The sequence below is a fragment of the Babylonia areolata genome, chromosome 21 (genome assembly GCF_041734735.1).
Source record: "Babylonia areolata isolate BAREFJ2019XMU chromosome 21, ASM4173473v1, whole genome shotgun sequence".
In the NCBI taxonomy this organism is placed as follows: domain Eukaryota; kingdom Metazoa; phylum Mollusca; class Gastropoda; order Neogastropoda; family Buccinidae; genus Babylonia; species Babylonia areolata.
Genome location: NC_134896.1, coordinates 7,155,942 through 7,168,441, shown reverse-complemented (window position 1 = coordinate 7,168,441; position 12,500 = coordinate 7,155,942). Strand labels below are relative to the sequence as shown.

General features: G+C 41.6%; 1 protein-coding gene across 1 annotated transcript in view; it reads left to right on the top strand.

Moving 5' to 3' along the window:
• The window catches only part of LOC143296253 (uncharacterized), a 140,919-nt gene that overhangs the window by 96,711 nt on the left and 31,708 nt on the right, over positions 1–12,500 (top strand). Inside the window, exon 27 of the mRNA XM_076608090.1 lies at positions 165–286. Coding sequence (XP_076464205.1) covers positions 165–286 — 122 coding nt within the window. The remainder of the gene's footprint in view (positions 1–164; positions 287–12,500) is intronic.

Here is a 12,500-nt window from a genome sequence, read left to right as displayed (position 1 = left end):
AAGGTCTTCAGTTCTCCTTCTCGTGTCCAGTGAAGGGCTGTCCGGGTGATGGTACCTTGCTCTCTTCGCTCTACATTGCTGTCAGTTGACTTTAAAGACTCTGTGTGTGTGTGTGTGTGTGTGTGTGTGTGTGTGTGTGTGTGTGTGTGTGTGTGTGTTCACAGGTGGACCTCCCAGCCATCAAAGCCAAGTTCCAGAAGCGTCACGGACGGTCCCTGAGGGATGCCATTGAGAGTGAAACAAGCGGTGACTACCGCAAGGCTCTCATCAAGATCGTCGACAAGAAGTAAGGTCACCCTGTCATGTAGGTCAAGGACGGGTCCCTTGAACGTGTGGCACCTTCACCTCCAGTTCTTCACTCTTGGCTGTGACGCGTGGAATGTTCTGATTTTTCCGTTTGCTTTATTGATTTCACCCTCACTGTCTTTGTTTGAGACTGTACACTCACACACGTGTGGACTGTGATGGCATCTCGTATCCAGATCAAGGATTGTCTTTATTAAAGATCATTCCTTGTTTTACTATTGAATCTGTTTTTTTATGTTGTTGCTTCACAATCTTATGTTCTACCTGTTATGATCTGGATACGATTCATGCACTATTTCTGGAATAACGAGTGTGTGTGTGTGTGTGTGTGTGTGTGTGTGTGTGTGTGTGTGTGTGTGTGTGGTTTCATATTCTTTTTCTGCATCTGTTAGGATCTGCACTGATGGACAGCTCGGATGTAATCTCAAAGTCCATGCATGTAATTTGTAGAAATATGTTGAACAGTATTTTCTAATTCAATGGTTGACCTGTATGCTGACTGTTGTGAGTGATGTATGTTTTGGGCTGTTGTTCATAGCGTACATCTTTTACTGTGAAGTTTTCGTGTCGTATTTCAACAAGAGATAACTGTACGCCTGTGATATTAATTTTTATTAATATTTTATAAATACTGCACGTGAGGTTTCTGTGAAGGGCTTTTTTTTCTCTTTTTTTATGTATCCATGTAGATAGTGTTGTTGATGTTTTCCTTCTTGTATTTGGATTTCAAATTCGTAAAGATGAGTACAAGGTAAGCGTTGTAATATGTATGTCAAACACACACACACACACACACACACACACACACACACACACACACACACACGCTTGCACATACACGCACACGCGCACGCACATACAATCGCACGCACATACGCACGCACGCACGTTTACACACACACACAGAACTCAAAACTCAGAACTCAGAACTGTTTTATTGTAGAAAGCTTTCTGACCCATTACAATGTTGAGCACACACACACACACACACACACACACACACACACACACACACACACACACACACACACACACACACACACACACACACACACACTCGATTTACAGAGAGAGAGATAGAGAGAGGACTCCGGAAAGTGATTTCAGACAAATGACAAATGCTTCTTCGTTCTTCTTAAACGACGCGGAAGTCACGTTGAAAGATAGGTTGTTTTTTTTATGCCTCTGGACTGTATCCAGTGTATATAGGATATAAGGGTTGATGCTTTTCCTGTCTTCCCGTCCTTCTGGCCAGTAGTTTGATGTCTCCATCACCACAACCTCGGCCCTTTGGGTCAACACTGGATGCTGTGATCTCCACTTCTGTTTGCTGCAGTGCCGTGTTGGGGCTTTGGTTTTACACTTCTCTCTCTCTCTCTCTGTCTCGCTCTGTGTGTCTCTTTCTCTGTCTTTCTCCGTCTCTGTCTCCGTCTCTCTCTGTCTCTCTCTGTCTCTCTGTCTCTGTCTCTGTCTCTCTCTCTCTGTCTCTGTCTCTCTCTCTCTCTCTCTCTCTGTTTGTGGCTTTGTCTCCGCTCTATGTCTCTCTCTGTGTGTCTCTCTCTCTGTGTCTCTCTCTCTCTGTCTGTCTGTCTGTCTGTGTCTTTGTCTCTGTCTATGTCTCTCTCTCTGTTTCTCTTTCTCTGTTCTTCTCTGTCTCTCTGTCTCTCTCTGTGTGTCTGTCTGTCTGTCTCTCTCTCTCTGTCTCTGTCTCTTTCTCTGTCTCTCTTTCTCTGTCTCTGTCTCTGTCTCTCTCTCTCTGTCTCTCTGTGTCTCTGTCTATGTCTCTGTCTCTCTTCGCTCACCCACAGAAACAAGGTTATCTCAAGTCAACGACGCCTGGTTGCACTCCCATCTGTCTTTTTCTTCTTCTCCCTCTGTCCCTGTCTCTATCTCTCTCCACTCCCTCTCCCTCTCCCCCTCTCTCTCTCCCTCTCTCTGTTTCATCCCCCTCTCTCTCTCTTTTCTCTCTTTCCCTACCTTTGTTTGCTTTTCATATGTTGACGCTGTTCTTTCCAATGGATGTGAACACGGAAGTCCCCTCCCTCCCCTCTCTCTCTCTCTCTTTTTTTTTATATTTTTTTTATATGTCTGTTGTATTTTTCAAAAAAAAAAAAGGCGTAAGTATAGTTTCACAATTTGAAAAAAATTCTGTACCGCATTTTTGTGTATTCCATCTTTGTATATTCCTGTCGTTGTGTGTATGGGTTTTTTGTTTGTTTGTTTTTTGTTGTTTTGGTTTTTTTGTGGTTTTTTTTTTAGTGATTACAATAAGCGAAAAGTGTATTAATGATTCACTTAGACATTACCATAGATTGCTTTGGACGTTGTTTTCTTCATTACATATATTCCATACCTTTTTGTGTGCATGACAACGCATTTGGCGTTCCAAAATAACATCATGTGGATAGGGAATAAACTGAAGGCATCGCACGTACATGCATACCCACCCACCCAACCCCCAACACACATACATGATTGCTTACTCGCACACTCATTTTCCAGATGTGGCAGATCTAGTGACTAGTTGTTACTAACAAGGGAAAATGTTATATTGCATGCACACATATATGTGACACGAAATTATTTCATGTAATTCATTAATTAGCGTGTTTATTTTATATATTGACTTATTAATTCATTGATATTCTGAGGGACGAAGAAATGCAAGTTCTCAGCTTTTTTTGTGCTTTTTTTTCTTTCTTTTTTTGTCGTTGTTTTCAGTTATTTGTCTCTGCAAAAGCTGTGATATAACAAGGAATGTGATAGAAGAGAGGTGTGTGATTATGGAGAAAGAAGGCACTGAAAATGATGGTGTGTGTGCACTCTGCAATAAACAGTGACATTATGGTGCTGGATGAGGGGAAACAAATTTAAATAGGACAAAATTAAATCAAGTCTTTTACCTTTACCCGAAAGCATTGTCTTTTTTAAAATTTTTATTGAGGATATGATTATGATAATTATGATTTGTCATCATTCGTTATTGTGATGATTATTACTGTTGGTATCTTTTCTTAGCGTTAACAGTATAATATTGCTAACGTCACAATTCTAAGATATGACTCTAAACTATTGTCGCAAGTACGTTTGTGCATGATTTTTTTTTAAATTATTATATGGTGCTTAAAAGAAAACACTAGGTGTTTCCTGTTCCCTTAATTTGTCATTCCTTCACGGTGTTTCCTGTTTCCTTGATTGTCATTCCTTCACGGCGTTTCCTGTTCCCTTGATTTGTCATTCCTTCACGGTGTTTCCTGTTCCCTTGATTGTCATTCCTTCACGGTGTTTCCTGTTTCCTTGATTGTCATTCCTTCACGGTGTTTCCTGTTCCGTTGATTTGTCATTCCTTCACGGTGTTTCCTGTTCCTTTGATTTGTCATTCCTTCACGGTGTTTCCTGTTCCCTTGATTTGTCATTCCTTCACGGTGTTTCCTGTTCCCTTGATTTGTCATTCCTTCACGGTGTTTCCTGTTCCATTGATTTGTCATTCCTTCACGGTGTTTCCTGTCCCCATGATTGTCATTCCTTCACGGTGTGTTCCTGTTCCCTTGATTTGTCGTTCCTTCACGGTGTTTCCTGTTCCCTTGATTGTCATTCCTTCACGGTGTGTTCCTGTTCCCTTGATTTGTCATTCCTTCACGGTGTTTCCTGTTCCCTTGATTGTCATTCCTTCACGGTGTTTCCTGTTCCCTTGATTGTCATTCCTTCACGGTGTTTCCTGTTCCCTTGATTTGTCATTCCTTCACGGTGTTTCCTGTTCCCATGATTTGTCATTCCTTCACGGTGTTTCCTGTTCCCTTGATTTGTCATTCCTTCACCGTGTTTCCTGTTCTCTTATTTAGTCATTCCTTCACGGTGTTTCCTGTTCCCTTGATTTGTCATTCCTCCACGGTGTTTCATGTTCCCTTGATTGTCATTCCTTCACGGTGTTTCCTGTTCCCTTGATTTGTCATTCCTTCACGGTGTTTCCTGTTTCCTTGATTGTCATTCCTTCACGGTGTTTCCTGTTCCATTGATTTGTCATTCCTTCACGGTGTTTCCTGTTCCCTTGATTTGTCATTCCTCCACGGTGTTTCCTGTTCTCTTGATTAGTCATTCCTTCACGGTGTTTCCTGTTCCCTTGATTTGTCATTCCTCCACGGTGTTTCCTGTTCCCTTGATTAGTCATTCCTTCACGGTGTTTCCTGTTCCCTTGATTTGTCATTCCTTCACGGTGTTTCCTGTTCCCTTGATTTGTCATTCCTTCACGGTGTTTCCTGTTCCCTTGATTGTCATTCCTCCACGGTGTTTCCTGTTCCATTGATTTGTCATTCCTTCACGGTATTTCCTGTTCCCTTGATTTGTCATTCCTTCACGGTATTTCCTGTTCCCTTGATTTGTCATTCCTTCACGGTGTTTCCTGTTCCCTTGATTTGTCATTCCTCCACGGTGTTTCCTGTTCCATTGATTTGTCATTCCTCCACGGTGTTTCCTGTTCCATTGATTTGTCATTCCTTCACGGTGTTTCCTGTTCCATTGATTTGTCATTCCTTCACGGTGTTTCCTGTTCCCTTGATTTGTCATTCCTTCACGGTGTTTCCTGTTCCCTTGGTTGTCATTCCTTCACAGTGTGATGGCTGTGTGTTGGTTGCTGTGTGCTCTTTAGCTCTGCAGTGTTTGAAAAATCTGTTTCTCTCTACAACTGTTCTTTATATAGTTTGTTGGGGTTTTTTTATTTGTCCTGCCAGAAAGGAAAACAGTGCTGTTCTCTCTCTGTGCCTTTCCTTATCTGTCTCTCCCTCTATTTCTATCTATCTATGTATCTGTATAACTGTAACTCTCTCTCTCTCTCTTTCTCTCTCTCCCTCTCTCTCTCTCTCCCTCTCTCTCTCTCTCTCTCTGTGTCTGTCTATCAATCAATATATCTATCTTTGTGTCAACCTCTCCGTGTATGTAGGACATTAACTGTTAGTTCCTGGTGTGAAATTAGAATACAGCCTTTTTTTATCAAGTAAAAAAGAAAAGGATGAATTGCTTGTACCTGCCATTTTGTTTCTTTGAATTTATAATAAAAATGTGTTTTCCACATACATGTCTGTTTTGTCGTTTCTGGCTATGCGGAGACAGACCACAGCGATCGTTGGTTTCTATAGGATGCTTACACATGCAGTTACACTGACTTTTTCGTGTCTTTTGTTCCCTTTGTTCGTGTTGCTGTTGTGATGGTTGTTGTGGCTGATATCGGTGTTGAATATACCTTGCTTTCTTGCTTCTGTTTCATTCAGGGTGTAAACGATAACGCTCAGTAATCGATAACTCGCCTTTTGTAATTGTGAGGAGAAGCTGATTCGTTTGCTCATGCACCGCAGGGGTGATTCATGTATGAAAAAAAAAAATCTTATCTACAATGGCTGTGCTGTTTAGCTGTCCTCTGTGAGTTTCCCACTGACTGGTATTGGGGTTCTTTTGTTTTTGCCTGATATCATCACTGCTTTGGTGGTCTTGAACACTAAATCAGTGTTGGAGATATTTATAGAGCTTTTGACAAAAAACCAAGCACAAACCTTCCGTGAGAATGTCCGGGAGAGCGCTGTGATGAATCAGCCGTATCTGATCGCCCTGAAACCTTCTGTTGACAATCCACGCTAAACCTTCTCCTCTACGTTCTTATTTTTGTAAAAAAAAAACAACAGGAGCAAAGTTGATAACAGCTACAGTGAATGATGATGATGATGATGATGATAATGATAATGATAATTGTAAAAGATTATAAAAAAACAATAATAATATTAATGATATGGGAGTTGTTTAACTCACTCAATACGGCCAGTCCTCTCTTCTCCTCTACACAGACCCCTCGGATGTCCAGTGGGTGTCTGAATGACCCAACCTTTAGCTTCCGTCGTCAGAATTGTGGTATTCTTTGTCAACATTCACCTCTTCAGTATAAGAGCCTTCCGCTTTCAATATTTTGATGATGGTAACTGCGGTGAAACGCTGTTAACGTCGTCTCTTTCGCCGTTCGTATGGAAAGAGTTAAAAAGATTTTCCTAATTGATAAAATGATAAACGCAATTCATAGCTTCCACCTCGTGTCGGTCGAACACCATCTGTCTCTACTACAACTACTACTACTACTAATATGGGTATTGTTTAAAAAGACTTTTTAATTGATCAAATTATAAACGTGATTCATTCCTCCCAACCCTCGTGCCCTCCGAACACCATCTGTCTCCAGTAGGAACGGTCCACGGTGAGGTGTTCCCACAATCACTGACTGACAGCAAAGATCAGGCCTCCTCAGTGTGAACAGGTGTGTGGCCGACGTGTGGGAGACAGCAGCAACATGAGATCCAGCCTCCGGCTGACTATTCACTCACTTAACCCATTCAACGCAAGGGAGCTCACGGCCTTACAACAGTCTCCATTGTCATTTTGATGCGGAAAAAAACCCGCAGAAAACATATTGACCTGACCGGGTTTTCCCCCCTCCGAATTGACACAAATGTATACCGCCGGATATACTGTAGAAGTTGGTTCTATTAGCTTGTGGACACTGCTGGATATATTGTAGAAGTTAGTTCTATTTGCTCGTGGACACTGCCGGATATAATGTAGAAGTAAGTTCTCTTTGCTTGTAGATACCGCCGGATATAATGTAGAAGTTAGTTCCCTTTGCTCGCGGACACCGCCGGATATACTGTAGAAGTTAGTTCCCTTTGCTTGTGGACCCCGTCGGATATACTGTAGAAGTTAGTTCTCTTTGCTCGTGGACACTGCCAGATATGATGTAGAAGTTAGTTCTCTTTGCTTGTAGACACTGCCGGATATACTGTAGAAGTTAGTTCCCTTTGCTTGTGGACAGCGCCGGATATACTGTAGAAGTTAGTTCCCTTTGCTTGTGGACACCGCCGGATATACTGTAGAAGTTAGTTCCCTTTGCTTGTGGACACTGCCGGATATACTGTAGAAGTTAGTTCCCTTTGTTAGTGGACACCGCCAGATATACTGTAGAAGTAAGTTCCCTTTGCTTGTGGACACCGTTGGATATACTGTAGAAGTTAGTTCCCTTTGTTAGTGGACACCGCCGGATATACTGTAGAAGTTAATTCCCTTTTCTCGCGGACACCGCCCGATATAATGTAGAAGTTAGTTCCCTTTGCTTGTGGACACTGCCGGATATACTGTAGAAGTTCTTTTTGCTCGCGGACACTGCCGGATATACTGTAGAAGTTCTATTTGCTTGTGGACACTGCCGGATATAATGTAGAAGTTAGTTCCCTTTGCTTGTGGATACCGCCGGATATACTGTAGAAGCTAGTTCTCTTTGTTCGCGGACACCGCCGGATATACTGTAGAAGCTAGTTCTCTTTGTTCGCGGACACCGCCGGATATAATGTAGAAGTTAGTTCCCTTTGTTTGTGGACACCGCCAGATATACTGTAGAAGTTAGGTCCCTTTGTTTGTGGACACCGCCAGATATACTGTAGAAGTAAGCTCCCTTTGCTTGTAGACACCGTTGGGTATACTGTAGAAGTTAGTTCCCTTTGCTTGTGGACAACGCCGGATGCACTGTAGAAGTTAGTTCCCTTTGTTAGTGGACACCGCCGGATATACTGTAGAAGTTAGTTCCCGTTGTTAGTGGACACCGCCGGATATACTGTAGAAGTTAGTTCTCTTTGCTTGTAGACACCGTTGGATATACTGTAGAAGTTAGTTCTCTTTGCTTGTAGACACCGTTGGATATACTGTAAAAGTTAGCTCTCTTTGCTTGTAGACACTACCGGATATACTGTAGAAGTTAGTACCCTTTGCTTGTGGACACCACCGGATATACTGTGGAAGTTAGTTCCCTTTGCTTGCGGACACCGTCGGATATACTGTAGAAGTTTGTTCCCTTTGTTTGTGCACACCGCCAGATATACTGTAGAAGTTAGTTCCCTTTGTTTGTGGACAGTGCCGGATATACTGTAGAAGTTAGTTCCCTTTGTTTGTGGACACCGTTGGATATACTGTAGAAGTTAGTTCCCTTTGCTTGTAGACACCGTTGGATATACTGTAGAAGTTAGTTCCCTTTGCTTGTGGACACCGCCGGATATAATGTAGAAGTTAGTTCCCTTTGTTAGTGGACACCGCCAGATATACTGTAGAAGTTAGTTCCCTTTGTTAGTGGACACCGCCGGATATACTGTAGAAGTTAGTTCTCTTTGCTTGTAGACACCGTTGGATATACTGTAGAAGTTAGTTCTCTTTGCTTGTAGACACCGTTGGATATACTGTAGAAGTTAGTACCCTTTGCTTGTGGACACCACCGGATATACTGTAGAAGTGAGTTGCCTTTGCTTGCGGACACCGTCGGATATACTGTAGAAGTTAGTTCCCTTTGCTTGCGGACACCGTCGGATATACTGTAGAAGTTAGTTCCCTTTGTTTGTGGACACCGCCAGATATACTGTAGAAGTTAGTTCCCTTTGCTTGTGGACACTGCCGGATATACTGTAGAAGTTAGTTCCCTTTGCTTGTGGACACTGCCGGATATACTGTAGAAGTTAGTTCTCTTTGTTAGTGGACACCGCCGGATATACTGTAGAAGTTAGTTCCCTTTGCTTGTGGACACCGCCGGATATACTGTAGAAGTTAGTTCCCTTTGCTCGTGGACACTGCCAGATATAATGTAGAAGTTAGTTCCCTTTGCTCGTGGTTTATGCGTGTGTAGTGACGTGGAAACGGTTTTGACGACGCCAATTTCATCGCCAGAGCATTGTTCCGGTGTCGGGTTTAATGGGTTAATCCTCTTTGATATGGGTGGAGCACAAGGCACCAACATCTCTTCACCAGACATTCCTGTCTTGAGCGAGCCTGCTGATGTCGTTCCTGAGTGTTTTCGTCTTTTCTTCCACAGTCCTCCATATGATTCTCTTTCTTTTCCCTGGTGGTGCCCATCTGAGGACTATATAGTATGTCTGGTTTTGCTCATCCTCAAGACGTGGCCCAGTCACCCCCAGTGTCTCTGTTTCACCTCGTCCATGATCTTATTGATGCCTGTGCGTCTGCTCACTTTTAGTAAAAAGCTGACAGCAAACGTGAACTTGTGTTGAAACGACTGTTGTTCTCCTTTTTCTTATTTATTTATTTACTTACTTATTTACTCATTCATTTGTTTATCTATTTATTTATTTACTTATTCATTCATTTATCAATGTATTTATTTATTTATTTACTTTTTCATTCATTTATTAATGTATTTATCTATTTGTATATTTATTTATTTACTTATCTATTTACTCATTTATTCATTTATTCATTTATTTATTTATTTACTTATTTTCTTATTTATCTATTTATTTACTTACTTATTTATTTAGTTGTTTATCTATTTATTTATTCATTTATTTATTTTGATGTTGCTGCTGCTTCATCGTCCGCGCTGTTTCAGAGGGTAGGAACCAGGTACGGGAGGAAATCCTCTGATGGTGCTTGAACCCCTGTCCTTCCAGCCGTCAGTCTGCCACGATAGTTTCAGTTTCAGTTTCAGGGAGGTGTCGGGGTGTTTGGTCAGTTAATATGCGCTCCACCACATCCGCAACCAAACAACAAAAAAAACAACAACAAACAAACAAACAAAAAGTCACCTGATGATTGACCTTCGCATAAACCCAACACGCTTATCAGCCCTTGAGTCCACGATGATAGTTCAGTTCAGTTCAGTTACTCAAGGAGGCGTCATTGCGTTCGGAAAAATCCATGTACGCTACACCACATCTGAGCGTAATGATGACCACCTGATAGTCATGGTGGCTGGTTGCCTCCTTTCTAAATCCCGCAGATGTGGTTTCAGCATGTAAGACGCCAGATGTCTAAAGATTGGTATTGTCAGGCTCATTAACCTGTGAGTCGATCAATGACATTCTGAAGCCCTGCAACAAGGAGGTCAGTACCTAAATGACTGAAATTTCCAGCTTGAGGCGGACAGCTGCCGATCAGCTGAAGGCGATGATTCCTTCCTCATGTGGTAAATGTAGGAGAAACAGCCGATACTGTACACTGGAAACTATGTGCCTTTATCTTCTTGCTATTATTCTGCGTTCGTGGGCTGAAACTCCCACGTTCACTCGTATGTACGCGAGTGGGCTTTTACGTGTATGACCGTATTTACACCGCCATGTAGGCAGCCATATTCCTTTTACGAGGGTGTGCATGCTGGGTATTTTCTTGTTTCTACAACCTACCGAACGCTGACATGGATTACAGGATCTTTAACGTGAGTATTTGATCTTCTGCTTGCGTATACACACGAAGGGGGTTCAGGCACAAGCAGGTCTGCAGATATTGTTGACCTGGGAGATCGGAAAAATCTCCACCCTTTACCCACCAGGCGCCGTTACCGAGATTCGAACCCGGGACCCTCAGATTGAAAGTCCAATGCTTTAACCACTCGGCTATTGCGCCCGTCGTGACTTTTTCGAAAGGATGTAGACAAAAATACAAACAAACAAACAATCTAAGACGTGAGCTCTGCAAGTGAGAACGCGAATAAAGAAAATGAGACACTTACTACATTGCAGCTTGTGACCTTAGAAGTAGATACTTCAGGAAGAAGAAGAAGAAGAAGAACAACAACAGGCACAAGAAATAACAACAAAAATGATAATAAGAGCCGATGTACAGCCAAATAAGCACATAAGCAGTGATACTAGCACTGATAATTCAACATCCCAATAAATCTCACCCAAAATTCTACAAGAACACTGTAGAAATGACAGCAGCCTACAAGTCCATAGCACCCCTATCAGTGGCAGCAGCCCTCAGAACTCAAATAAAGTATCCCAATCAGTCCCACACAAACCGAGGCATATAAATGGTTTGCACGTACCAGTTAGACAGCAGTCTTGTGGCATAACAGTTTCAGTTTCAGGGAGGTATCAGAGCGTGCGGACAGATCCATAATCATAAGCTGGATCACATCTGTTGTAAGGGGGGAAAAGCAGCAGATGCCTGACCACATAAATCCATCACGCTGGAAAGCCTATCCCATGTTTGTGTACAACATGAACATAAAATGAAAAAAACAAGAGAGGCAAGGCCTTCAAGACTCACTTGTGATACACTTTAAAATAAAAAAAATCGTTAAAAAGTGTTCTGTGTTTGTTGTTATAAAGCTTCGGATTAAAAATTAAAAAAAAGAAAAAAAGAAAAAAAGTCCTAACCAGATTCGAACCCCGCGTGTTCGGGTGAGAAGAAACTATCTTACCCATTACAGTATCGTGGCTCCTTAACTAACGTTCTAAAATTTATTATTTGAACATACTTTTTTAAAGGGCGATAAATCAATTGCGGTATTCGCAGTGAGAACGCTGTTTAAATCATATTATTCTGGTGTATCTTTGGCATTTAAAAAATCTTTAAGGGCAATTTAAAAAATCTTTTTAAGTCCGCAGTAAAGGAGACGTGGCTATCGCCGCAATCACACTGCAACATTTAGCCGTTTTCTCTAGATCTAGATAGATGTACAAGTTTAGTTACACCCGCCGGGAATGTAGTACGACACAGTCGATTCAATTTCTCTTTTGTGTTCATTCTAGTTTTATAGTTTAAAAGTTGATATGAAAATTTAGTATTTTGTTAAACTAATACCATGTAGAGCCAAGTACAAGTACTTCTAAACGTCGTATGAAGTGAAAAGGACTTCATTTTGAGAAAAGTCAAGACTGGAATTTTTTTCGTTTCGTCAATTCAAGGGTAATAACTCGCATGGTTTGCAATTTTTAACTGTGGGTTCCGACTGAGTCTGTGGATATTTTTATGGCAGTTTGGGGTATAATCCAGTAAGTGATGAGGCGTTCACAAATCTTTCTCTGAATAAATATTTAACGGTCTCCTTCTCCAACTTTCCATCACATGTTATCGTGTATTGTCCATTGAATATAGGATTGAACGGGCAGGTCAACAATTTTAAACAAAATGGCGTCGTTCGCGTTCGCGAAGAATATGAGCACACGCTTTGAATGTGTATAAATATGTGTACGCAATTGATTTTTGCCCATGACCTTCAGGGCTCAGCCAATAGATCTATAAAGTCCACTCGTCGTATTGATTTGAGTATTTTCCGAAAAAGACCACCTGGTCGAATGAACATAGTGAAAGCCTTGTCCACTGAGAGTAAAACACACAAGCTTTTTATGTATTGAGTATAATTTCAAAATGTAATGTTTAAG